Genomic DNA, 27,558 nt, shown 5'->3' on the forward strand with positions numbered 1-27,558 from the left:
AATGTTTTAAAGAGATTTTTAGGAGCAATTTTTTGTCTGCAAAACTTTACACCTAAATGTGTGTGAGCCTCACAGTTACATTTAGAACATCACAAATCAGATTTAGTATAAAAAGAATCAATCATTTTGATCTTATGTTGGCAATTTTAAAAGGAAATGAATGAATTATTTTTAGAACAGCATGATTTTAATGATTAATATCAATCCACTAAAACTTCTCTTTTGAAAGAATTCAGTGACGTGGTGATGGCAGTTGACTTGTCTCTACAGTTTTGGTTTTACTCGATTTGACATCTGCCTTTAGGCAGCACGGTGGAACAGGGGATAGTGCGTGTGCCTTACAATACGAAGCTCCTGGGTTCAATCCTGGGCCTGGGATCTTTCCGTTCTCCCCGTTACTGCATGGGTTCCCTCCGGGTACTCCGGCTTCCTCCCACCTCCAAAGACATGCACCTGGGGATAGGTTGATTGGCAACACTAAATAGGCCCTAGTGTGTGAATGTGAGTGTGAATGTTGTCTGTCTATCTGTGTTGTCCCTATGAATAGGAGGCGACTTGTCCGGAGTGTACCCCGCCTTCCGCTCGAATACAGCTGAGATAGGTTCCAGCCCCCCCCGCGAGCCTGAAAAGAACAAGCAGTAGAAAATGGATGGATGGATGAATAGACATCTGCCTTTGATACTGTGGATCACAGTACACTGATTAATCCACTCAAATCAGAGATGGGATTTACTAGAGCTGTTCTCCGGTGGTTTACTGTTCATATAAATGGAATTACTTTTAATGTTGCTTTCAATAATGTAATAATCTTCAACGTGTCTAACCTGTCATGTGGAGACATCCACAGCTCTGTTGTGGGGCCTGTTTAATTTGTGTTGTACCTGATGCTTCTTAGCGTTTCTATGCAAATTAGGTACAACTGTATTGCTCCAATAATTCAGTGTTTCACTTTGAACCCCAGTTCTTGAAATGTCTATCCTCTAAAAACTCAAAAACTGGTTGTGTTCGAATTTCCTACAGATGAATTCCAACAAAACTGAAACCCCGATCATTGCTCACGATAAAAAGATCCTCCGATCAAGAACTCCTTCGGTGCTCTGCTGCATCTGTAAAGCCAGCCTCAGAAACCTTAAGTTTACCTGTTGTAAACTGACCAAATATTTCTAAAGTGAGAAATTCGTTGTCAATCTCCAATCTCAAAATGATCATTAATGCGTTCACTTTGTCTTGCATTGACTAATGTGATTCTGTTTTCACTTGTTTCAACAAATCAACTCTAAAGAGACTTCATGCTGTACAGAATGTGGCTGCCAGACTTTTGACCGCTGCACCCAGAACCAGCCACATTACACCCTATTAAATCCAGTCTGCATTGGCTTCCAGTCAAATTCGCATTGAGTTTTAAGATTTTAGTCCTGACTTTCCATGCTTTGCATGGTGGGGCCCCTAAGTCAATCGCTGATTTTTGTGTGCCTCTACACTTCAGGGGGTAGCCAATCCAATCCAATCCACTTTATTTATATAGCACATTTAAACAACAATAACGTTTCCAAAGTGCTGCACAGCCATGTTAAAAACAATATTAAAAAACAATATTATGCTCCACCAATGACTGAATAAAAACAAAAAATAAATAAATATAAAACCAATATAAAAAAATATATATAAAAACAAATATGATTAAAAACAATTTTAAAGGGTAAAATCAATTAAAACAGTAAAATAGAAATCAAAGTGTATAAAAAACAGAGGACAACAGAGGACAGAGGACCACACAACTCACGTAGTGTTAAAAGCCAAAGAATAAAAGTGGGTCTTAAGACGAGACTTAAAACACTCCACTGTGGAAGCAGTTTGAACATGGAGGGGCAGAGTGTTCCAGAGCTTAGGGCCGACCACAGAGAAGGCCCTGTCTCCCCTGGTCTTAAGTCTGGTCTTGGGCACCATGAGCTGGAACTGGCTCTCGGACCCTCAGAGCGCGAGCAGGAATGTAAATTTGGATGAGATCCGAGATATATTGAGGTGCCAGTCCATGTAAAGATTTAAAAACAAACAGCAATGTTTTAAAATCAATTCTAAAATGAACAGGGAGCCAGTGCAAACTCTGAAGAATTGGGGTTATATGCTGGCGTTTCCTTCGAGCCAGGCTCTCCTAAAGATCCCTCAAACTCATTTTGAAACCCGCGGACACCTGAAATTCCAGGCTGTAGCCTCCAGGCTGTGGAATTACTTGCACCAGTCCCTTCGTGAGCTGACTGTGTTAAATCTTTCAAAGACTTAGTTTTTTAGAAAAGCTTTTTGTTGGTGGACTTGTTAATTTTTCTATTTTTTTTTACCATGTTGCCCCTGTTGTTTCATTTAACTATTTTAATTCACCTAAGTTTTGTACAGCACTTTGTGATTTTTATCTCTGATGGACAAATTAGAGATGTATGCTGATAACATGATTACATAATAAATATTATATGATAAAGGTGCACCAACATCATGTGACCAAATTTGTTAAATACAATAGGAAACAGCAGGCTGACACCAATAGAAAATGCTTCTTTTACCTTAAAAGAACAAAAAGATCATTCTTATTATCTAAAAATATAAACATGCAAATGGGCTTCACGGTGGCAGAGGGGTTAGTGCGTCTGCCTCACAATACGAAGGTCCTGCAGTCCTGGGTTCAAATCCAGGCTTGGGATCTTTCTGTGTGGAGTTTGCATGTTCTCCCCGTGAATGCGTGGGTTCCCTCCGGGTACTCCGGCTTCCTCCCACTTCCAAAGACATGCACCTGGGGATAGGTTGATTGGCAACACTAAATTGGCCCTAGTGTGTGAATGTGAGTGTGAATGTTGTCTGTCTATCTGTGTTGGCCCTGCAATGAGGTGGCGACTTGTCCAGGGTGTACCCCGCCTTCCGCCCGATTGTAGCTGAGATAGGCGCCAGCGCCCCCCGCGACCCCGAAAGGGAATAAGCGGTAGAAATGGATGGATGGATGGATAAACATGCAAATCAAATGACGTCTCCTAATGCAAGCTTTTCTTCTTGTCACTCACCGAGGTGTGATTTAATATGGTAACATGATGACATAGTCAAGTGTGTGACCAACAACTTGTGTTGTTTCCCAGGAGAACACGTCGGACTGTGGGCGGGGCCACACCTTCCAGCCGCCCTTCTACACGTTACTGCTGATTCAGCTGCTTCTGCTCTACCCTGTGGTCAGCACTCACGCCGGACGTCTACTACATTAACGTATTTGCACTCTCACGCCCACACGTTTAGCTTCTTTCACGACCGCTACGCGACATCGTCTCATCGACGACGGCGGTCGGAAGTCCCCCCGCCTCCTCGAGTGCCGCCTTCTAGTCCGTTCGCTCACAATCTTTGTCCTCAGCCACGGTCGTCCCACCGTCCCTCCCACACCAGACCACCATCAAAGCAAAGTAGACTCCTTTCACTTTCACGGGACTTTGTTGATTTATGCACTAATGTATCTACTTGCCAAAATGAGATAGACGTTCATGTGGTCTTACTTTTCTAGCCAAAAAGACACGTTTATACCACAATTACACATAGATGACATCGACTTATATATGTACATGACATTTTCATGTACATAACATTTACATATATATGACATTTATATGTACACAACATTTACACGTGCATGCCGTTTACATGCACACAAAATTTATATTTACATGTACATGACATTTATATGTACATTTACATATAAATGATATTCACATGTATGACATTTTTATGTACATGACATTACTAATGAGGGACGTAAGACGTGCTTGTATTAAATTGACGACGACTGTTTTTGTGACGTTATGATGTGCTCACACACGCACTATACCTTTAATTCTTACGTTGAAATACATTTCAAGTGTGAAGGGCAGTGTCGGGTTCTACATTACGCACAAAAACTTCGGACAGAACTCATCAGGCTTGTGTTGGGCCACGCTGAAGAGAAAAATAGAAGAAAAAAGTAGGACATTTTGTGTAAATAAATAAAAACCTCAGTATTACCAGTGAAGATGTAATCGTACAAAGTAAGTGAACTAATGACAAGTCGTAATCTTACAAGAAAAATAAAATGTTGTGTATATTTTGCCATCATTTCTAATCTTACCAAAACAAAAAGGCATCAAAATTTCCCGGTAAGTCAAAATAATATCAGGGGAGAAAGAAAAGTTGAAATCTTAAAAGAAAAAAAAAAAAAAAAATTTATGAGAATGAAGATTTTTTTTTTTAATAGGGCAAAAATCAATCTTTGCACACAAAAAAGGAAATTATTATCTACTATATATTATTTTCCAACAAATAGTCAGTAAAGTAGTAAAGTTACAACAACAAAAAAGTCCTATACTTACTAGAATAAATCCAACACATGCAAGAAAAATATATAATTGTAAATTGACGTTACAAAAATATTAATATAGTAATATTAAAAGAACACAGGTGTGAAATAAATAGTAGTGGTGTCCTGTTCTGATAGTAATATTTTCGATATCAGAAAAAAAAGGTATCTGATTAAATCAACCTGCATCTAAAACTAAGAACTTTCATTCAAGCAGTCTGTTTTTCTCTTGCTAGCTTAACAGACAGATAACATCTTGTCTCCATTAAAGAGCCTTTACTTCAAAACACTATAAACGTGAAAACACAGAAATAAGTGTGTCAATATAACTTACATGTAATACTAAATAACTTCTCCATGACATTCCCACGTAAAATTAATGCTTTCAAACAAATGTGCTAGCTCCATGCTATTTTACATTGGATATGCCATATACATGGTACGTATTAGCATTTGTGATGGTGATTTCAACATTAAGATGCACGTTACACATAAACAGCTGGTGTGTAGTAAGTACAATACTTACAGTACAAACGCTTTGTTGGACTCAACAAAAGACGAGACTGGCACATTCAACTTAAATGGCAAAGACTACTTTCTGACTGCGGCAACACACCTCGGACCATATGAAATGAAAGCATACTAGCAAAAGATACTCAGAAGAAGCTATAAAAAGTAAATATTATAAAGTACATACAAGACACTTCTTTCCAGCAGTGTGATAGCAACAATTTACACGACATAGTAAAAGTGTGTATTATTCCTGCTGATATTGCATCTTTTTAGCGTGGCTCCGATTGCCTGTTTGACCTTTATCAGTCCAAAATGCTAAAAGACAAAAGACTAATTTAACCTGGGGAAGTGGGGGGAGGTGCACAAATTAAATATGGCCGTCACGCGGAGTAAAGTAGAGTAATCATGTGATCGTCATGTTAGACCGTTTCATCGTGCCTTGATGCACCGTGTTGTGGACGACTGTCGTACTTTTGGGTTCTTGAAAAAAAGCCACCATCATCGTCATCAGTAAGCTGAGGCGTAGCGCTAGAACAGGACACACCCTTTTTATTGATTGGGTCACATGACTGCTGAAGTTGTGCGTGTGTGGAATGTTGTCCAAATTGTGAGCAAAGACAGTTTTCTTGATTTGATTTCAACACAATCGAGTTTTATGGAAGTTAAAAAAAAAAAAAAAGATCTACTGCTTGCGTTGACAGAATGTGATCGTTGTTGATGTTTTGACTTTTAAAATGCAACGTACTAAAAACAACCGCCTCTTTATAAATGCCTTAGTGTCACTAACACACCCACACACACACACCCTAATACTGTAGTTCATATTTTGTCGTCTTCTTCCGTGTGTGTCTTGGAATCATCACCAATAGTTGACGCTTAATTATCAATGATCTTATCAAGAATCGAAATGAAAATACAGTGGAACCTCCATCCTTATCCAAGTATAGTGGACATAATCAGTTCCCGGGTCAAACTGTGGCCATCATGCATCCTTTATTGGGGTTCAAGCTAAGTTTTAAAGTCACGGTAAATATTCGTGTTCAATGTCTGCCATGTTGTACTTAGCAGCCTGGTTCCATTAAGTTCCATTTCTGGGTCTGTTGTTATTGTCACATACACACCGTGCCAGAAAAGCCAAAGAAAAAGGGTGTTGTTCCTTGGAGGTTCTACTGTATTTTGACAAAAAAAAAGAAAAAACTGTATGTTCATGGGGTCATGTGACAAAGCATAATAAGGATAACAATACTACAAATGATTTCATTCCGGGGGACATCACATGTGGAGATCGTGTGTGCGTGTGTCCACAGTGCAGAAAAGTCCCCATGCATTAATACATACTGTCACCTAGTGGCCTTTTATAGGTACTGCTGGAATGGAAAATACTAAACTGCTCGCTGAGTTGAAGTTTGCTGACATTTGATGTTTTTTCTTTCGACTTTTATGCAACCACTTGCACTTTTCTAATTTGGAGGTTCTACTGTATTTTGCCCACATGAGACATGAATCACGAATACACTGCAAGAAAACTATGATATGTCTGCATCTTGTTTAATGCACGGTGGTAGAAAAATACAGAAAAAAACTTTTGTATTTAAAAAAAAAATGTAATATTATTTACAAATATAAGGACAAGTGGTAGAAAATGGATGGATGGATAATTATATTTTTAATTATGTTGAATATTTGGAAATTTAAATAAAATTGGATCACATCACAAACAGACCCTCCAGAATTTTGTGATGGATTTTAAATGGAAGCACATTTTACCAATCCCTGCAAATGATGCGCTGCCTCGCAAGTTTTTACAGAGCCTGCAAGTTCCCGGCACATTTTCACCGATCGAATTTGTCTCTAAGCGCCGCTCAAATGCGCACGTCAACTGTCTAATCTAAACGTGTGTTTTATGTGTGTAGACAAAGCAGAGACAACAAAGTGTAACACTATAACAACTCTTTATTTATCAAACGACACAATTGTTGTCCTCCTTCATAGCTCGGACCCCCGTCTTGTTTCTGTAATCCTTCTGGATAATATAGTATATAAATATTTACTTCCTCGTTTACATACATTTATTTACCATTTATTTATGCAGGGTAAGAGAATTAAGAACATTTTTTTGATTTGCATTGCTGACCTATCAAAGAGGCAGCATTTACATGTTAGAGATGTTGAAGTGTGATAATTATCTCTTATAGTCTCACATTTACCAAAAAAATGTGCGCTATAGATCGCTCTACACAGTTCGCAAATGCTCTTAACATGCGGGGGTAAATGTGTTGGAACGTACAGTAAATGAATGTTTAAGATGAACAAACAGTTTTCAAGAGTAAAACATATGCGGAGGATGCCTGCAACTTATGGACCACAGAGCTGACGGCAGACAATAAGAAAGCTTTTGGTCTGTTTTTTTTTTCTGTAATCATAATTAAATATTCATATTAGTCATAATGAATTAAAACAGTACAGTTTTTAGACAATGATCTCTAAGTATGTGCTTTTACAAATTTAGTGTCTACTTTTAAGTCTGTGTGCTACAAAACGAGTAAAACATCAATATAATATTTGTTTTACAATTTTTATTAAAGTCATGTGCTTTTTGAGAATACGGTTGACAAGGAACAGGCTCCAGCACCCCCCACAACCCCGAGAGGGACAACCGGTAGAAAATGGATGGGTTACGAGGAACACTTAATGAGTTTATAATAAATGTATCAAATCGCAAATTGATTCAATGTTACTGCGAAAATAAATCCTCAAAATATTGGAACTAAAAGAGCTGCTGCAAAGTCAGGCATTTTAGGCCGGAACAATTGCAAAAAAAAAAAAAAAATGCCAACAAAATCGTGGGGGACTGATTAATATAAATATTTGCATTATACAAATGTATCCTAAAATGTTATTGAATATTTCTTTCAGCAGCCATAAAATATTTCAACTTAAATGTCGGACAAATATGGACGCTCATGTTTGCTTATTTAACATTCCAGGCTGGCCCCTCTTAAAAGAACCGGCTCCAGCACCCCCCACGACCCCGAGAGGGACAACCGGTAGAAAATGGATGGGTTACGAGGAACACTTAATGAGTTTATAATAAATGTATCAAATCGCAAATTGATTCAATGTTACTGCGAAAATAAATCCTCAAAATATTGGAACTAAAAGAGCTTCTGCAAAGTCAGGCATTTTAGGCCGGAACAATTGCAAAAAAAAAAAAAAAAATGCCAACAAAATCGTGGGGGACTGATTAATATAAATATTTGCATTATACAAATGTATCCTAAAATGTTATTGAATATTTCTTCCAGCAGCCATAAAATATTTAAACTTAAATGTCAGACAAATAAGGACGCTCATGTTTGCTTATTTAACATTCCAGGCTGGCCCCTCTTAAAAGATCCATCAAATGCGGCCGTTGAGGTTTTCTCCACACTACTTTCCATCACGACTATCAACAATCTTTGCTGCTTATGCTAACACGTAAACACCAAGCGTCATACTGTGTCCTTGTCTGTACGTGCACACACGCGCACACGCCCGCCATAGCGAAGGCAACCTTTTCTTGTGAGTGACAGGTTAAGTTTGCCAAAATAATGAATAAAACGTGTAAAAAGAAGTAGGAGGAGAGGGAGGGGCGTACAAGAAGTGTGTATGTGATTGTGTAGTGTGGTGCAACGTGACCATGTGTGACAAGTGTGTTAACAAAAAAAAAAAAACATTTAGAGAAAAGAAAAAGTGAAGTAATTATCATGAACATTAATGTAGGAAAACAGCACTGTTGATAAGTTTTTCAGGTGTCACGTCAAAATGGTGTTGATTAAATTTTTTATTTCTCGTTAGCGAGCGACTGAGCGAGCGAGCGAGCAAGTGAGCGAGCGAGTATGTGAGGATGATGATTTTAGCTCCTTCTTGTTTTGGACTGCCGGTCCAAATGTTGCTCCATTCTTTGTACAGATGAAGCTACACACAAAAAAAAAATAACAAGAAGAGGGCAAAATTTGTAAAATATTGTGTCTGTGACTCCTTGTAAAATATTTTCAAATGGTTTATTACAGAGAATCAGTTAATAAATAATGTTCATATTTTTCACTTCACTTCAGCGGCTGGTGTTTTTGTTATGAACACACACACACACAAAAACATTCTTATATTTGTTACATTCTTGAGACCTCTGACAAATGCCTACCTCTTTAAGACCACCCTTTCTAGATATATAAAGATTTGTACTTACAACATTAATAATCGTAATTGATTTTTAATCTTTGTTATTACAGTATGTCTCCATGTACCTATTCATTTGATTTTTGTAGTTAATTTTGGCCAAAGGGGGTGCATTTAAATTTTTTACACACACTTGTTATGACAAATGTTGGTCAGAAGGGGAGCACTTCAAATTTTTACACACACTTATTTCATGTGTTGACCAGAAGGGAAGAACTTTTAAAACTGGCACACATTCAATTTAAAAAATACCTCATCTTTGGGACCACCCTCATTTTGATAGATTTCACCACCAGGGGGTGCAAATGAAACATTATCTATTAGATGCTATGGTTTTCAGTATGGGCTTCACAGTAGCAAAGGGGTTTGTGTGTCTGCCTCACAATACGAAGGTCCCGAGTAGTCCTGGGTTCAATCCCGGGCTCGGGATCTTTCTGTGTAGAGTTTGCATGTCTCCCCCGTGAACGCGTGGTACTCCGGCTTCCTCCTACTTCCAAAGACATGCACCTGGGGAAAGGTTGATTGGCAACACTAAATTGGCCCTAGTGTGTGAATCTGAGTGTGAATGTTGTCTGTCTGTTTGTGTTGGCCCTGCGATGAGGTGGCGACTTGTCCAGGGTGTACTCCGTCTTCTGCCCGATTATAGCTGAAATAGGCACCAGCGACCCCAAGGGGAATAAGCGGGAGAAAATGGATGGATGAATGGGTTTTCAGTATTAGGACCATAATTTATGTCCTAACTTGTTCACCGGTCCTCATATGGAAGGTACTTTACCTTGCTGATGTCTCAAGAAGGGTAGAAATACAACGCACACACACACACACACACACACACACACACACACGCACACACACACGCACACGCACACGCACACGCACTCCTACCTCATAGTTTAGCGAGGAAGTCTGTCAGAAGTTTGTGCCACGTGTCAGGGTCATCCAGGTAGCAGGGATGCCCCGCCCCTTTCATCATAGCCACACTGTGATTGGGCAGATGGCTCAGGTTGCTAAGCGACACTTCGCCCAGTTGAGAATCCTGGTCACCATAAACAATCAGCGATGGAACCTGCAGGAAAAAAGTCAAACTATTTTTTGGGGGGTGTTTTAATTTAAACTATCAGAAGTACCAAAAAACCCATACATTTTTGCTTTTTGAATATGTTTATTTTATCAAATTTTTTATTCAAATGATAGCTCTAAGCATTTTATTAAATTAATTGTATACAAACACATTATTGTTATGAAATTACACCAAACAATTGGGGAATGTATGTTTTAATATAGTAACTATATAATAGTTATTATATAGTTATTAATAACTATATAATAGTTAACATATATTAATGTTATGTAATGTATACTTTAATATTTTTAAATGAACGGCGTGGCGAAGTTGGTAGAGTGGCCATGCCAGCAATCTGAGTGTTACTGGTTCAATCCCCACCTTCTACCATCCTAGTCACGTCTGTTGTGTCCTTGAGCAAGACACTTTACTTGACACTTTACTTGCACCTGATAGGTCCTGGTTAGCGCCTTGCATGGCAGCTCCCGCCATCAGTGTGTGAATGTGTGTGTGAATGGGTGAATGTGGAATATACTGTCAAAGCGCTTTGGGCTCCTTAAAAAGGGGTAGAAAAGCACTTTACAAGTACAACCATTTACCATTTAATTTACCATTTAACCATACAACAATACATTTTCTGGCATATAATAAGTAATGTATGTTTTAATATAATAATAACTCATTAATCATAGTTAGGTTGTAATTTAATAACAGTAACTTTTGTATCATAATTATGAAATGTGTTTTAATAGTAATATAAAAATAACTTTTCATATTTAATTGTGTAAAATATGTTTTAATCTTATATTAGTAATCACAATGATGCTTTTTGTCACATTTAACTATGTAGTATGATGCTGTAAGGTTTTAGATTTCAATGAACTAATTTGCAATCAGTTTTTATTTTTCATGAAAATGTCAAAATAATATGCCTGAACAAGCTAGTGAAATGTCATATTTAATGCAGTGCTTATTTTTCGTACAATTTCTTACTAAGATGTGTTCGTCTATAAAATTGTTATAAGTACACAGAACATTGTATCCTTATGAACTTTAAAGAAATATAAATATAGATCAACTTACACCAAAGAATAACTTTAACATTACTTTCAATCCAACAGAAAATATTTAAAGTGCTTTTTTTTATCCTTGTTTAAACTATACACATTTTTTGACTGACTTGAACCATTTGATACTAAATAAATAAATACATAAAGTCACAAATTATGAAATATTTTATCCTACAAAACAAAAATTAATGAAACAATTTGTCTGTTGAGGAAGTCAAGATGAATAGCTACAATGAGCACATTTGTAGTGAACAGCTTTTCAAAGCGGGTTTAAAGCTTGATACTGATAAAGCATGGCCCCCCGGGGTCACCTGCCCCCCTATATGAGAACAACTGAGCTAAACTAACTCATGTAAACACTCAAGTTTATCTACAATACAATTGTTTGCAAAAAATATTTGCTAGAAGTATGAGTAGTTGTATTATTAGCACAATTCATCAATATTTTTTTGAATATCACATTTTATTTGTTGTTACTTTGCAAATCAAATTATTATTTTTGACTATAAACTAAGTAATGGATTTGAGGGAAAATAACACTTGTAGTGTATTATTATTTTCAGTTCAGCATATTGTAGTAAAATATAAAAAATAATTTTATCCTAGTTTTTTGTATATTATTTGTAGTTATTTATACACATTTTAGCCCATTTAATTGTTTGGTTTATTATTCTTGACTATAAAATTAGAAATGGATTTTGGGGAAAATAAAATTTGTAATTTTACACATTTGCAGTTCAGCACATTATATGAAAATATAATTATTGTATTTTATAAATTTTGTTATAGTATTATTTTATGTTTTTATTTCTACACAGTGGAGCCCATTTGTTTGGTTTATTATTCTTGACTATAAAAGTAGAAATAGATTTCAGGGAAAATAATACTTGTACAATAATACTACACTTTGGCACTTCAGCATAATGTATTTGAATATGAAAAACATACTTTTATCCTTGTTTACTATATATTATTCGTAGTTACTTATACACATTGTAGCCATTTAATTGTTTGGTTTATTATTGTTGACTATAAAATTACTAATTGATTTCAGGGAAAATAACACTTGTGGGGTTATTTTACACTTTTGCAGTTTAGCATATTATATTTGAACATAATAACTATTGTAGTTTATTTTTTGGTAGTATTTTTTATTTTGTTAGTTATACACAGTGTACTTCATTTAATTGTTTGGTTTATTATCCTTGACTATAAAATTAGAAATAGATTTCAGGGAAAATAACACTTGTACTGTATTACTACACTTTGGCACTTTAGCATATTGTATTACAATATAACAAAAATTATTGTATTATATTTTACTATATATTATATGTAGTTGTTTATCCACATTGCAGCCCATTTAATTGTTTGGTTTATTATTCTTGACTCTAAAATTACAAATGGATTTCGGGGAAAATGACACTTGAAGTGTAGTTTTACACTTTTGCAGTTTAGCATATTATATTTGAACATAATAACTATTGTAGTTTATTTTTTGGTAGTATTTTTTATTTTGTTAGTTATACACAGTGTACTTCATTTAATTGTTTGGTTTATTATCCTTGACTATAAAATTAGAAATAGATTTCAGGGAAAATAACACTTGTACTGTATTACTACACTTTGGCACTTTAGCATATTGTATTACAATATAACAAAAATTATTGTATTATATTTTACTATATATTATCTGTAGTTGTTTATCCACATTGCAGCCCATTTAATTGTTTGGTTTATTATTCTTGACTCTAAAATTACAAATGGATTTCGGGGAAAATGACACTTGAAGTGTAGTTTTACACTTTTGCAGTTTAGCATATTATATTATAATATAGTACTTATTGTATTTTTTTATTTTGTTATTTATACTGTGTAGCCCATTTATTTGGTTTATTATTCTTGACTACAAAATTAAAAATAGTTTGAGGAAGATTATGATTTTTCCCCAAAATAATTCTATGAAACAAAGATGCTATGATCCTGACCTTGACACTGCGGTACTGTTCAGGGGTGATCTTTTGGGTGCAGATTGGTGCCACAGGGACGTAGGCCCGTAAAAGGTTCTGGTGTTGAATGAGGAAGGGCAGGGAGTACATGCCGCTGAGCGAGGGGCTGATGACCACCACCGGGCTCAGTCCAAGGTGCTTACAAACGTCCACCAGGAAGGACGCTGGAGCCAACTCTCCCACTTCTGCCGGAGCCTTTGCTGACTTGGAGCGTCCGAGTCCTTTCCAAAAAAAAAAATGTTTTTTAAATCCTGCTCGCTTAAAGCCAGGATGTTTTATTGTGAAAAGACGCACACCCGGAAGGTCCAAGGCCACCGCACAGCAGCCAGCTTTGGCCAAAGTGTGCATAGTGCCAATGTCCAGCCAGTTCTGCGAGGAGAAGCGGATGCCGTGAAGAAGTAAGACGGACATCTTGGTTTCCCCCGAGGAAGGTCGACTTTGTCTGTAGAAGAGCGGCGATGCGCAGCCTTCCACATGGACACTGCCCTCTCTCACCTCCACCTCACACATCCTGAACACACAACTTTGTTGTTTTGCAGCAGGACGGAAACAAAAGCAACAAGAACCAGAAAAGCGTCTCTCTGTCCTGGCTGGTAAGTACAATATGGTTACAGTGACGTAATGGAAGAATGTACACTGCAGGATGATAACATGACTTGTACCTTTACACTTACACAATAGTTAAGGATTAGTGCTGGGCTATATATATCGAGTTTGTAAGATATATCGATATATTTTTCAACAAGATATGAATTAAGAAAATATCGTAAAATCGATATAATTTATTTCACGTTAAAATGACCAAACGCTGCTTATTTGTTGTGTTATCCACAAATCTTTCATCCTCGCTCAAATTAATGGGGAAATAGTCGCTTTCTCAGTCCGAATACCTCTTGCTGCTGGAGGCTCACATTATAAACAATGTGAGGATGTGAGGAGCTCTACAACCCGTGACGTCACACGCACATTGTCTGTTACTTCCGGTAAAGGCAAGGCTTTTTTATTAGCGACCAAACGTTGCAAACTTTATCGTCGATGTTCTCTACTAAATCCTTTCAGCAAAAATATGGCAATATCGCGAAATTATCAAGTATGACACATAGAATGGACCTGCTATCCCCGTTTAAATAAGAACATCTCATTTCAGTAGGCCTTTAAAACAAAGTAGATGCGGAAAATATCGCTCAACGGAAGACATGAAACTGCAACAGGAAAATACCAAAAAAAGAGAAAAAGCCACCAAAATAGGAGCGCAGGACAAGAACTAAAACACCACACACAGGAAAACAGCCAAAAACTCAAAAATAAGTCAGGGCGTGACGTGACAGGTCGTGACAGCTAGTACACCTACTTTGAGACAAGAGCTACATTGATGCATGCTTGGTCATGTTATCAATTCATATCCAACAATTGCGACAACGACTTTTTACTATCAACTGAGTTTAGTTTTATTTAATGATTTCTGCTGGTGGTGTGCCTGCGGATTTTTTCAACGTAAAAACGTGCCTTGCAGGTTTAAAAACACTGCATTAACCAACAAGCAAAATGACTCATGTATTGTTAAAATCCTTCATTTTATTCTTACAGTGTCGAATCAAAAGTGAGCATTATCATATTTTTAATGGCTGAATACTGAAAAGAGCTCTCGTATTAGACGGTGTGCATGTGTCCCTAATGATGTGACCAAGTGAGTAACGTACTTTAAACTTCGAACCGGTGTAGAATATACACTTGTGAGTACGTTTATTTGTTCCTAAACTCTTTAAATCCAATTTTAGATGAGATTTAATCCAACGTGTCGCTCTGTCTTACCTGATGTGTATTAATTATGTGGAGGAAAACGTCTCGACTGGATAGTTGTTTTCCGGAAAAGAAAAAGAGGGCATAAAAATAGTTTGAAATTAGTTTAGTGCCCTCTTGCGTCTGGTGAGAGAATTGCATGCAGGAGCGACCAGGACAAAAGCTGATAACGACTTGTTTTTTTTAATCTATTCAACCCATTTTACCGCTAATTCCTCTCAGGGTGGCGGGGGGTGCTGGAGCCTATACCAGCTGCATTTTGTGCAGAAAGCGGGGTACACCCTGGACAAGTCACCACCTATTTTTTTTTATTTTACAACTAAATGTTAACGTTTCTTTAAAAAATATACATTTATTTATTAAATAAAACATGATTATGAAAAATAACAACCATCTAAATTTCACTCAGACTTTGTTATTCCTCTGGTGTAGATGGTGTAATTTTTTCCCCCTCCAGAACCTTTCTCTCTGGCACTCATCGAGGGTGGACGCTCCCCTTTCCCCTTATCTCTCCTGCTTGCTTCTTTGTTTTGTCTTGTCTTAACTTTCTTGTTGTCTCTTTTTGCACTGCTCTCCAGAACTAAACATTGGAACTATTTAACTGGCCTCAACAAAATTGACAAGATCTTGGGTTTGGGGGAACCTGCTGTCGCGACGAAGCGGTTGTTGCTGGACACACGACGGACTCTTGGGAGAAGGAGTGCCGCGTGCCTGGCGACCCTTTTCTGTCGAGGACGTGAAGATATCCACCTATTCGGAATTATGACAACAGGACATCTGCTGATTGGAGTAAGCGTTGCTCTGGTATGTCGACAAATTGGAAGTTGCTGGCAGTCTTCAAAGTACCTCAAAGCTGCCACAAATGATTGGAGGATGCGGGAAGAACTGTGGATTACACCGGACTGTCTACCCCGCAGTTTTTGAGGACCAGTCATAGACAATTTAGAGAGAAAAGCAAATTTTATTTTCACTCGCATACAAATCATTCTAACTTGGATTGTTTCCCTGGCTTCAAGACTCTCCCGAAGGTCACTGCAGCGAAGACACGACAAACTCCCTTCTTGTATCTCATGGACACACACATGTTGTTGTTGACTTTGGACCAGCGACTGCATGATACATAAAGGCCGCAGAACAGAGACGCACTGCGGGCTTACACACAAACACACACGTCCACAAAAAAATATATGCCACACAAACCCCCCCAACCCAACCCCCTCGACGCAAATCCTGTAGGGGGGATGAATGGATGGTCAGCGCCTGTAGAGCTGCGGCCTACCACCATGACCTTGAACTACCTTCCGTCTGTTGCTAGATATCTCGAGATGTATGTTGTAATATGTATATCTGATTTGCTATGGAGGATTTTTCCCAATCCTGACTGGGCCCCCTTAGGAGCCCAGGCTAGATTGTATTTTTTTACTCATCCTTTCCCAGCGTTTACCTTTTTTCCATCTTTTACGGGGCGTTCTTGTTCTGTAACACTGTACACTGTTTGTTTGTCTAATCTTGAACAGGTTTGTGCTGAAAACAAAGTTTTGTTGGCGCCCCATCAGCGTTCTTGTTCTGTAACCCTGTACACTGTTTGTTTGTCTAATCTTGAACAGGTTTTTGCTGAAAACAAAGTTTTGTTGGCGCCCCATCAGCGTTCTTGTTCTGTAACCCTGTACACTGTTTGTTTGTCTAATCTTGAACAGGTTTGTGCTGAAAACAAAGTTTCATTGTACTTGTGCAATGACAATAAAGACCTATCCTATCCTATCCTATCCTTTATTTTAATGACATAATTGTACAGAACGTCATATACGAAACAAACACCATCTTTAAAAACGGCAACAATATGAAAATAATGAACAAAATATTTTATAATTATTTCGAAAATATGTGCACAAACATATTGTAAAGACCTGCTGGGGTTGATGTTGTATTCCTTAGTGAGTGATTTTAAAAATTCCCAATGTATTGAACGTACCACACCTGTAAGGTGATTGGCGGAGAGGGAGAAAGCGTTTGTTGTTGCGGAAATGAGGGACGAGGACCGACGGGCATGTGGAAGGAACGAGATAAGTTGAGCTGTGTTAGCATAGGTTGCTCAATAGAAGTTTAAAAGGAGCGTCAAACTTTGTGTGCACTGCTTCTGGACGCTGCAATATTGTAGCTCTTGACGCTCTTCGCCAATCACCTTACAGGCCTGGTACTGTCATGACAATGGGAACTCTGATTATCACCCAGTCAGAAACATCCACCCCAGCAGGTCTTTACAATGTGTTTGTGTACATATTTTTGAAATAATTATAAAATATTTTGTTCGATATTTTCATATTGTTGCCGTTTTTAAAGATGGTGTTTGTTTTGTATATGACGTTCTTCTGTGCAGTTATGTCATTAAAATAAAGTTCTGGAGGGGGAAAACTTATTTGTCTTGCAGGTAAACAAACGTAGAAGAAGACAGGAGGACTGTACCAACTGAAATAAATGTTACCCGGGATTTTTTCTTTTTTTGATGTGATGGCGAGCAATGACTAAATCTAAAAAAAATAAAAATAAAACGGTTTGATTTTTAGATTTTTTACATATATTATGACACCGAACTAGAACCAGAAGTTGTTATTTAAAAGAGACTAGTGTGGACTGGCATGTCGGGGGAAAAAATGTGTAGTGTTTTATTCTGCGTTCCTACATAAAACATATTGATCCATGATCGTCTAGTCCAGGGGTCACCAACCTTTTTGAGACCAAGAGCTACTTCTTGGGTACTGATTAATGTGAAGGGCTACCAGTTTCAGACACACTTAAATAAATTGCCAGAAATAGCCAATTTGCTCAATTTACCTTTAGTAAATAAATCTATATACATATATTTAAAAAAAGGGTATTTCTGTCTGTCATTCCGTCTTACATTTTTTTTCCTTTTACGGAAGGTTTTTGTAGAGAATAAATGATGAAAAAAACACTTCATTGAACGGTTTAAAAAAGGAGAAAACAGGAAAAAACTTAAAAATGTAATTTTGAAACATAGTTTATCTTCAATTTCGACTCTTTAAAATTCAAAATTCAACCGAAAAAAAGAAGAGAAAAACTAGCTAATTCGAATCTTTTTGAAAAAAAAAAAAAAAAAAAAAAATTATGGAACATCATTAGTAATTTTTCCCGATTTAGATTAATTTTAGAATTTTGATGACATGTTTTAAATAGGTTAAAATCCAATCTGCACTTTGTTAGAATATATAACAAATTGGACCAAGCTTTATTTCTAACAAAGACAAATCATTATTTCATCTAGATTTTCCAGAACAAAAATTTGAAAAGAACTTCAAAAGACTTTGAAATAAGATTTAAATTTGATTCTACGGATTTTCTAGATTGCCAGAATATTTTTTTTTAATTTTAATCATAATAAGTTTGAAGATATATTTCACAAATATTCTTCGTCGAAAATCAGAAGCTAAAATGAAGAATTAAATCAAAACGTATTTACTATTCTTTACAATAAAAAAAAATACTTGAACATTGATTTAAATTGTCAGGAAGGAATTTAAAAGGTAAGAAGGTATATGTGTTTAAAAATCCTAAAATAATTTTTAAGGTTGTATTTTTTCTCTAAAATTGTCTACCAGAAAGTTATAAGAAGCAAAGTAAAAAAATAAATGAATTTATTTAAACAAGTGAAGACCAAAATCTTTAAAATATTTTTGGGGATTTTCAAATTCTATTTGAGTTTTGTCTCTCTTAGAATTAAAAATGTCGAGCAAAGCGAGACCAGCTTGCTAGTAAATAAATTAAATTTAAAAAATAGAGGCAGCTCACTGGTAAGTGCTGCTATTTGAGCTATTTTTAGAACAGGCCAGCGGGCAACTCATCTGGTCCCTACGGACGACCTGGTGCCCGCGGGCACCGCGTTGGTGACCCCTGGTCTAGTCTATCTGGTGAAGGGTTCAAACCCACAATGTTTTGTCCACTTAATACAAAAAAATATGTTTATGGTGTCTGCTCACTGGTGATTTTTATTTTTGCTATTGGTAATAGAAAATAAAAATTTAACTGTTTATTGGATCTTGTTATTGCCCTTTGGCACTGAAAAAAATGAGGCTGTAAAGCAATTATTATAGACCTGGGAAAAAAAGAAAATTCAATGACAGTGACTGTAGTCTATATTATTTATATTTGATAAGTACTTTTGATTTGATAAGTACTATTAGAAAAAGTAAATGTTGTTCTTTTTCCAATTATAATAAATGTAATAGCTAATTTAAAAACAAGAATGATATTAAATTACAGGTTGTTATGTTTTTGTGTGTATTGGTTTCAAATGGAAAAACAAATGAAGATAGGATTTTGTAGATTAATGATTACTCATTTTATTGATCGCCTCTCATTTGGGGTGAAAGCTTGTGTTTGAATAAGAGCTTGGTGTTCCTCCGTGGGTGCTCGGCTTACATTTTCACATCCTGGAATTCTTCTCCATGAAATCGTCTCCCTCTTTTCCCACATTCTTACTGCCATTTTCACTTGGAATGGGACGTCCTAAAAAAAACACCCGAGTAAGACGTCTTGTGTTTGTTAGTGATCATTGCCTTACAGCAATGAAAATTGTGCTGTGTTGTTTACTAACCGCTGGACTCGTCACTGGTGAGTTTTTATTCATCATTCCAAGATCTTTTAAAGGTTTTATAAATCTTTTGTCTGTTTTCAAAAGTATTACTCTCTTATTTCATGACATGATAAACAGTACTTTAGCCATGTAAATAGTGTGTCCCTCTGGGATGCAGCAGGTCCAAAGGTCAAATGTGCATGCTGGTGCCCAAAATTTTGCACATGCAAGCTACCTTTCTCTACCACTCACCTATACCGCTTTATTTCATTCTGAACCACTCTACTTAATTCTGTACCACTCTACTATACTACACTATTTCATTCTCTACAACTTTACTATACCACTCTTTTTCATTCTGTTCAATTCTACTATACCACTCTGTTCTTCCATCCATCCATTTTCTACCGCTTATTCCCATTTGGGGTCGCGGGGAGCGCTGGTGCCTATCTCAGCTACAATCGGGCGGAAGGCGGTGTACACCATGGACAAGTCACCACCTCATCGCAGACCACCCTATTCTGTTCTATACAACTCTACTATACCACTCCATCCCATCCATCCATTTTCTACTGCTTGTCCCGTCCGGGGTCAGGAGGGTTGCTGGACCCTTTCTCAGCTGCACATGGGCAGAAGGCGGTTTACAGCCTGGACAAGTTGCCACCTCATGGTGGGGCCAACACAGATAGACAGACAACATTCACACACTAGGGCCAATTTAGTGTTGCCAATCAACCTATCCCCATGTCTTTTGGAGGTGAGGTGGGAAGAAGCCGTAGTACCCAGAGGGAAACCAGGCAGTCACCACCCCATCCCATTCTATATAACGCTGCTATGCTACTGTATTCCACTCCATACAACTCTACTATACCACTCTCTTTCATTCTGTACAACTCTACTATACCACTCTATTCCACTCTATACAACTCAACTATACTACTCTATTTCATTATGTACCACTCTAGTATACCACTCCATCCCATTCTCTATAACTCTGTTATGACACTATTCCGTTCCATACAACTCTACTATACCACGCTCATTCTGTACAACTCTACTACGTAATTATTTGTCATTCTGGACCACTCTACTATACCACTCTATTCCACTTTATGGAACCTTACTATACTACTCTTTTTCCTTATGTACCACTGTACTATACCACTCTATTTCATTCTGCAGCACCCTAATATACCACTCTATTTATTCTGTACCTCTCTACCATATCATTCAATACCATCCATCCAGCCATCCATCCATTTTCTACCGCTTATTCCCTTTCGGGGTCGCGGGGGTCGCTGGCGCCTATCTCAGCTATACCACTCTATTTAAATCTACGCAACTCTACTATACCACTCAATTTCATTCTATAACACTCCATACCATTCAATACCACTCGATCCCTAAGATCAGCCGATCAGCTGCTACTGACGGTCCCTGACACAAGGCTGAAGCTTAGCGGTGACAGAGCTTTCGCCGCTGCTGCTCCCAAGCTCTGGAACGACCTACCTCTGAGTGTTAGACAAGCCTCCTCTCTTCCTGTTTTTGAATCTCTCTTAAAAACACATTTGTATTCCTTGGCTTTTAACACTAAGTGATATCCATCCTATAATGGCACCCCATTATACACCTGTTGTGAACCTGTTTTTATGTTTTATTTATTTATTTTTTATCATGTTCTGTTTGTGTTGTGTTGTTTGCTCGGTCTTCGTATTATCTTTTAACCTGTCCATTGTACAGCACTTTGGCTACCCCTGTGGTAAATTTTAAATGTGCTTTATATATAAAGTTGATTTGATTTGATACCACTCTATTCCATTCTATACAACTCTACTATACCAGTCGATTTCAATCTACACCACTGTACTATACCACCCTATACCATTCAATACCACTTTGCTATACCACTCTTTTCCATGCTATACAACTCTACTATACCACTCGATTTCATTCTATTCCAATCTGCTACACCATTCTATTCCGTTCAGATGCTTGGATTCAAAATGAGGTCACGTCCGACTCATTAAATATGCGTGGTGGTCAAACCAGCGTCTGTTCTCATTGGGAATTAGGCACCATTTAGCCTTTCTCGAAAAAAAAATGCTATTTGCTTGTGTTCTTTTTGGCTGTATAAAACGTTTGAATCACAAAAAGGAGAAATGTTTCTTCAGAGTTCCTCGAGAGGTACTAGAGAATGGCGAAAAAGTGCAGGATGTTATGAAAAAGAACAACAAAAGTACCATGCATTCCATTCCAAAGGAGCAGAGTCGAAGAATGCATGAGTTTGCAGTGATTACTCAGTTAAAGATTGTTTTTTTAAACATTTATTTTTTCCTATTTAAGTATTATCTTGATATTACTTATATTTCTTAAGACACTGAGAGTTTCGTAAAGCACCAATTTGGCAAGTCTAAATAAACGAAATCTAATGTAGGCAAAATCCAAAATAATTTAACTTTTACCAAAGGCAACGATAATAAATGAAGCTCTGAGCATGCACACAATGTTGACATCTATAGTTCTACTGTGATAACAACAGGAGAAAACACACGTACAAAAGCAGGCAACAAACATGGGTGGAGACACGAAGTGGACCATGAAATGCAAACTTACTCGAGCAAAAATGATACATGATTTATCCTGGAGGGTCTTGAGGGACGGCGGGACTCGGATGGTAAAGCGGCCATGCCAGCGACTTGAGGGTTCCAGGTTTGATCCCAGCTTCACAAAGAAGTTGTAGACCTTCATGCTTTTCCAAGTTCCACCTGTTTTGTCGTGTAGAATGATGTCTTGAGCACACGATAGATTGACATGTTTGGGAACTGCACTGATGTATAATCTTTTACCACTCGACAATTATTTTATTTTTATGAGGATCAATTATATTGCATAGTTTGATTTTTTTGCTCGCATCTGTATAATGCAGGAATATATACAATAGGTCCCTTGTGTACTCAGTTTGCGCCCTGCTTGCTGTACAACAGCCATCTTAGCTTAGTTAAACCACCACTACTTTTCACTTCTGGGAAGAAGTCACTAGTTGGATTACAAGCGATACAACTCTACTATGCCACTCTATTCCATTTTGTACCACTCCACTTGCTACTGTATTCCATTCTATACCATCTACTATACCACTCTATTCCATTCTATACCACTCTACTTTGACAATACATACCACTCTACTATTCCATTCTATACCACTCTACTATACCACTCTATTCCATACTATACTTCATTCTGTACCACTCTACCCCTCTCTTCCATTCTATACCACTCTACTATACCACTCTATTCCATCCTTTACTTCATTCTGTACCACTCTACCACTCTATTCCATTCTATACCACTCTACTATACCACTCTATTCCATCCTTTACTTCATTCTGTACCACTCTACCCCTCTCTTCCATTCTATACCACTCTACTATACCACTCTATTCCATCCTTTACTTCATTCTGTACCACTCTACCACTCTATTCCATTCTATACCACTCTATTCCATCCTATACTTCATTCTGTACCACTCTACTATATTCCATTCTATACCACTCTATTCCATCCTATACTTCATTCTGTACCACTCTACCACTCTCTTCTATTCCATACCACTCTACTATACCACTGTATTCCATCATATACTTCATTCTGTACCACTCTACCATTTTATTCCATTCTATAGGACTCCACTCACCACTGTATTCCATTCTAAACCTTACTAGTATACCACTATATTCCATTCTAAACCACTCTACTTTTACAATATATACCACTCTACTATATCACCTTCTACTATACCACTCTACTGTATATACTATACAGTCTACCATACCACTCTATTACTCTATTCCATGCCATACCACTGTACTATACCCTCTACTATACCACTCTGCTATACCCACTACTATACCAGTCTACCATACCATTCTATGCCACTCAACAATACCATTCTATCCCACTCTTCACCACTCTGTACCAACTTTATACCACTTTAAATACTACTCTAAATACCACTTTACGGCACTTTAAATACTACTCTAAATACCACTCTATAGCACTTTAAATGCTACTCCAAATACCACTCTTAAGCACTTTGAATATTCCAAGTACCACTCTATAGCACTATACTGTAAATACTACTCTAAATACCACTCTGTGGCACTTTAAATACTACTCTAAATACAACTCTATAGCACTTTAAATACTACTCCATAAACCACCCTATACCACTTTAAATACTACTCTATAAACCACTCAATAGCACTTTAAATACTACTCTATAAACCACTCAATAGCACTTTAAATACTACTCTAAATACAACTCTATACAATTATAAATACTACTGTAAATACCACTCTATATCATTTTAAATACTACTTTAAATACCACTCTATACTACTTTAAATATTACTCTAAATACCACTTTAAATACTACTCTATAAACCACTGTATAGCACTTTGAATACTATTATAGCACTTTAAACACTACGCTATAAACCACTCAATAGCACTTTAAATACTACTCTAAATACTACTCTATACCACTTTAAATACTACTCTAAATACCAGTCTATACCACTTTAAATATTGCTCTAAATACCAGTCTATACCACTTTAAATATTACTCTAAATACCAGTCTATACCACTTTAAATACTACTCTAAATACCAGTCTATACCACTTTAAATACTACTCTAAATACCACTCTATAGCACTTCAACTGCTACTCCAAATACCACTCTAAAGCACTTTAAATATTCCAAGTACCACTCTATAGCACTTTAAATACTGTTCTAAATACCACTCTGTAGCACTTTAAATACCACTATAAATATACCTCTATAGCACTTTAAATACTACTCTAAATACCAGTCTGTAGCACTTTAAATACTACTATAAATATAACTCTAAAGCACTTCAAATGCTACTCCAAATACACTCTAAAGCACTTTAAATATTCCAAGTACCACTCTATAGCACTTTAAATACTACTCTAAATACCAGTCCATACCACCTTAAATACTACTCTGTATACCACTTTATAGCACTCTGAATACTACTCTATAAATCACTTTATAGCACTCTAATAACTACTCTATAAATCACTCTATAGCACTCTAAATACTACTCTATAAATCACTCTATAGCACTTTAAATATTACTTTATAAATAACTCAATAGCACTTTAAATTCTACTCTATAAATCACTCAATAGTACTTTAAATACTATTCTAAATAGCACTCTATAGCACTCTACATTACTGTTTGTATTCTGCACACACTGTACAACGTATATTTGCAGGATATCGCAGTCCATTGAATGATTTCCAGCGCTCAGAGGGCAGAGAACTGGTTCCTACTTCCTGGAACTCAGGACGGGTTCTGCTGTTGTTGGTTCTAAACTTGGACGAGTGTGCTGCTCGCTGCTCGCTCTCACTGGACTGCAGGTAGCTCACCACACTACAACTATGTGAATATTAATACATGTTGTCATGGAAACACTGATGATGGTGACAGTTTGACCCTGGAACAGACTATTTCAATGTTCCATTGTTTCCCTATAGAATAATTGTTCTCCAGTTGTGTTCAATTTAACATGTTCACCTTTAATATAAATGTTTTCACACGTTGTGGACGTCTGACTTGTCTTTTAAAAAACTTTATAACAGTCGTTTTACATTTCTATTCTGGAATTTGACACGCAAGAGTTTGTTTAATCATCTTCCTGGTCCACTGAGGATGACATCAGACCACAAAAGACCAAACCAGTTTTATTTATGCGGCAGCAATGAGATGTTCCAGCATGGAAAGTGGGAATACATTTCTTCAACAAAAATTTAAAAATAATAGTGAGCAGTATTTATGTGTGTTTGTGTATTACAGGCATACTAGTGTGTTTTAAATGTGTATTAAATATTGTGTTTTATATGTGTATTAAGTGCATACTAGTGTGTTTTAAATGTGTATTACATTAAAATGTATGTTTTATAACTGTATTACATGCATATGTATTTTTTGTGTGTATTACACGCATATGTGTGTCTTATATGTGTCTTATAACCTACTCAGTGGCCTCATGGTTAGAGTATCCGCCCTGAGATCGGTAGGTTGTGAGTTCAAACCCCGGCCGAGTCATACCAAAGACTAAAAAAATGGGACCCATTACATTCCTGCTTGGCACATTTAGCATCAAGGATTGGAATTGGGGGTTAAATCACCAAAAATGATTCCCGGGTGTGGTACAGCTGCTGCCCACTGCTCCCCTCACCTCCCAGGGGGTGAAGAAGGGGATGGGTCAAATGCAGAGGACAAATTTCACCACACCTAGTGTGTGTATGATAATCATTGGTATTTTAACTTTATATGTGTATTACATGAATACTAGTGTGTTTTATCAATCAATCAATCAATCAATGTTTACTTATATAGCCCTAAATCACTAGTGTCTCAAAGGGCTGCACAAACCACTACGACATCCTCGGTAGGCCCACATAAGGGCAAGGAAAACTCACACCCAGTGGGACATCGGTGACAATAATGACCCAGTGGGACGTCGGTGACAATGATGACTATGAGAAAATGATACTGTGATACTGATGATACTGATGACTATGAGAACATATGAGAACATGATACTGTGAAAGATCAATCCATAATGGATCCAACACAGTCGCGAGAGTCCAGTCCAAAGCGGATCCAACACAGCAGCGAGAGTCCCGTTCACAGCGGAGCCAGCAGGAAACCATCCCAAGCGGAGGCTGATCAGCAGCGCAGAGATGTCCCCAGCCGATACACAGGCGAGCAGTACATGGCCACCGGATCGGACCGGACTCCCTCCACAAAGGAGAGTGGGACATAGAAGAAAAAGAAAAGAAACGGCAGATCAACTGGTCTAAAAAGGGAGTCTATTTAAAGGCTAGAGTATACAAATGAGTTTTAAGGTGAGACTTAAATGCTTCTACTGAGGTAGCATCTCGAACTGTTACCGGGAGGGCATTCCAGAGTACTGGAGCCCGAAATGAAAAAGCTCTACAGCCCGCAGACTTTTTTTGGGCTTTGGGGATCACTAATAAGCCGGAGTCCTTTGAACGCAGATTTCTTGCCGGGACATATGGTACAATACAATCGGCAAGATAGGGTGGAGCTAGACCGTGTAGTATTTTATACGTAAGTAGTAAAACCTTAAAGTCACATCTTAAGTGCACAGGAAGCCAGTGCAGGTGAGCCAGTACAGGCGTAATGTGATCAAACTTTCTTGTTCTTGTCAAAAGTCTAGCAGCCGCATTTTGTACCAACTGTAATCTTTTAATGCATCGACTACTGTAACGTATTATTTTCGGGTCTCCCCATGTTGTGTGGATTACATGCATACTAGTGTGTTTTATATGTGGATTTACATGCATACTAGAGTGTTTTATATCTTTATTATAAGCATGCATGCTAGTGTGTTTTATATGTGGATTACATGCATACTAGTGTGTTTTATATGTGGATTTACATGCATATTAGTGTGTTTTCTTTGTGGATTTACATGCATAGTAGTGTGTTCTATATCTGTATTATAAGCATACATGCTAGTGTGTTATATATGCGGATTGCATGCATACTAGTATGTTTTATATGTGGATTACATGCATACTAGTGTGTTTTATATGTGGATTACATGCATACTAGTGTGTTTTATATAAGTATTACAAGCATGCATGCGAGTGTGTTTTATATGTGGATTACATGCACACTAGTGTGCTTTATATGTGGATTACATTAATATTAGTGTGTTATATATATGTATTACAAACATGCATACTAGTGTGCTTTGTATGTGGATTACATTAATATTACTGTGTTTTATATCTGTTTTACGAACATGCATGCTAGTGTGTTTTATATGTAGATGACATGCATGCTTGTGTGTTTTATATGTGGATTACACAT

The 27,558-nt window shown here is 37.2% G+C and overlaps 3 protein-coding genes across 8 annotated transcripts in view; 2 read left to right on the forward strand and 1 right to left on the reverse strand.

The window, feature by feature from the left end:
* The window catches only part of cacna2d2a (calcium channel, voltage-dependent, alpha 2/delta subunit 2a), a 553,278-nt gene extending 544,317 nt beyond the window's left edge, over positions 1–8,961 (forward strand). For all 3 annotated transcript variants that reach the window (XM_061874585.1, XM_061874586.1, XM_061874587.1), the window contains one exon: positions 3,120–8,961. In XM_061874585.1, the coding sequence (XP_061730569.1) occupies positions 3,120–3,242 (123 nt within the window). In that variant the 3' untranslated portion in view covers positions 3,243–8,961. The remainder of the gene's footprint in view (positions 1–3,119) is intronic.
* abhd14b (abhydrolase domain containing 14B) lies at positions 166–15,145 on the reverse strand. 4 transcript variants are annotated; one of them, XM_061874590.1, is made up of 5 exons: positions 15,043–15,145; positions 13,527–13,741; positions 13,210–13,451; positions 9,974–10,154; positions 166–622 (listed from the first exon to the last, which is right to left on the reverse strand). In XM_061874590.1, exons 2-4 carry the CDS (start codon positions 13,738–13,740, stop codon positions 9,975–9,977), a joined length of 636 nt encoding a protein of 211 aa, XP_061730574.1. In that variant the 5' UTR covers position 13,741; positions 15,043–15,145; the 3' UTR covers positions 166–622; position 9,974. The 4 variants fall into 4 exon arrangements, with proteins under 4 accessions (XP_061730574.1, XP_061730576.1, XP_061730573.1 ...); XM_061874592.1 differs by lacking the exon at positions 166–622 and adding an exon at positions 3,791–3,960; XM_061874589.1 differs by lacking the exon at positions 166–622 and adding an exon at positions 6,806–8,827.
* Positions 15,146–19,427: 4,282 nt separating this feature from the next.
* The window catches only part of mst1 (macrophage stimulating 1), a 28,962-nt gene continuing 20,831 nt past the window's right edge, over positions 19,428–27,558 (forward strand). Inside the window, 2 exon segments of the mRNA XM_061874593.1 lie at positions 19,428–19,659; positions 24,926–25,070. Coding sequence (XP_061730577.1) covers positions 19,494–19,659; positions 24,926–25,070 — 311 coding nt within the window. The 5' untranslated portion in view covers positions 19,428–19,493.

Source organism: Nerophis ophidion, linkage group LG16 (assembly GCF_033978795.1).
Source record: "Nerophis ophidion isolate RoL-2023_Sa linkage group LG16, RoL_Noph_v1.0, whole genome shotgun sequence".
Lineage (NCBI taxonomy): Eukaryota > Metazoa > Chordata > Actinopteri > Syngnathiformes > Syngnathidae > Nerophis > Nerophis ophidion.

What these genes read in the sequence shown, in the direction of transcription:
- abhd14b (XM_061874590.1), bottom strand. Translation starts at nt 13,740, where the DNA reads ATGTGTGAGGTGGAGGTGAGAGAGGGCAGTGTCCATGTGGAAGGCTGC. An exon ending in GGTGGCCTTGGACCTTCCGG is followed by an intron (nt 13,452 to 13,526) that starts GTGTGCGTCTTT and finishes TTTTTTGGAAAG; the next exon opens with GACTCGGACGCTCCAAGTCA. An exon ending in AACAGTACCGCAGTGTCAAG is followed by an intron (nt 10,155 to 13,209) that starts GTCAGGATCATA and finishes TTTTTCCTGCAG; the next exon opens with GTTCCATCGCTGATTGTTTA.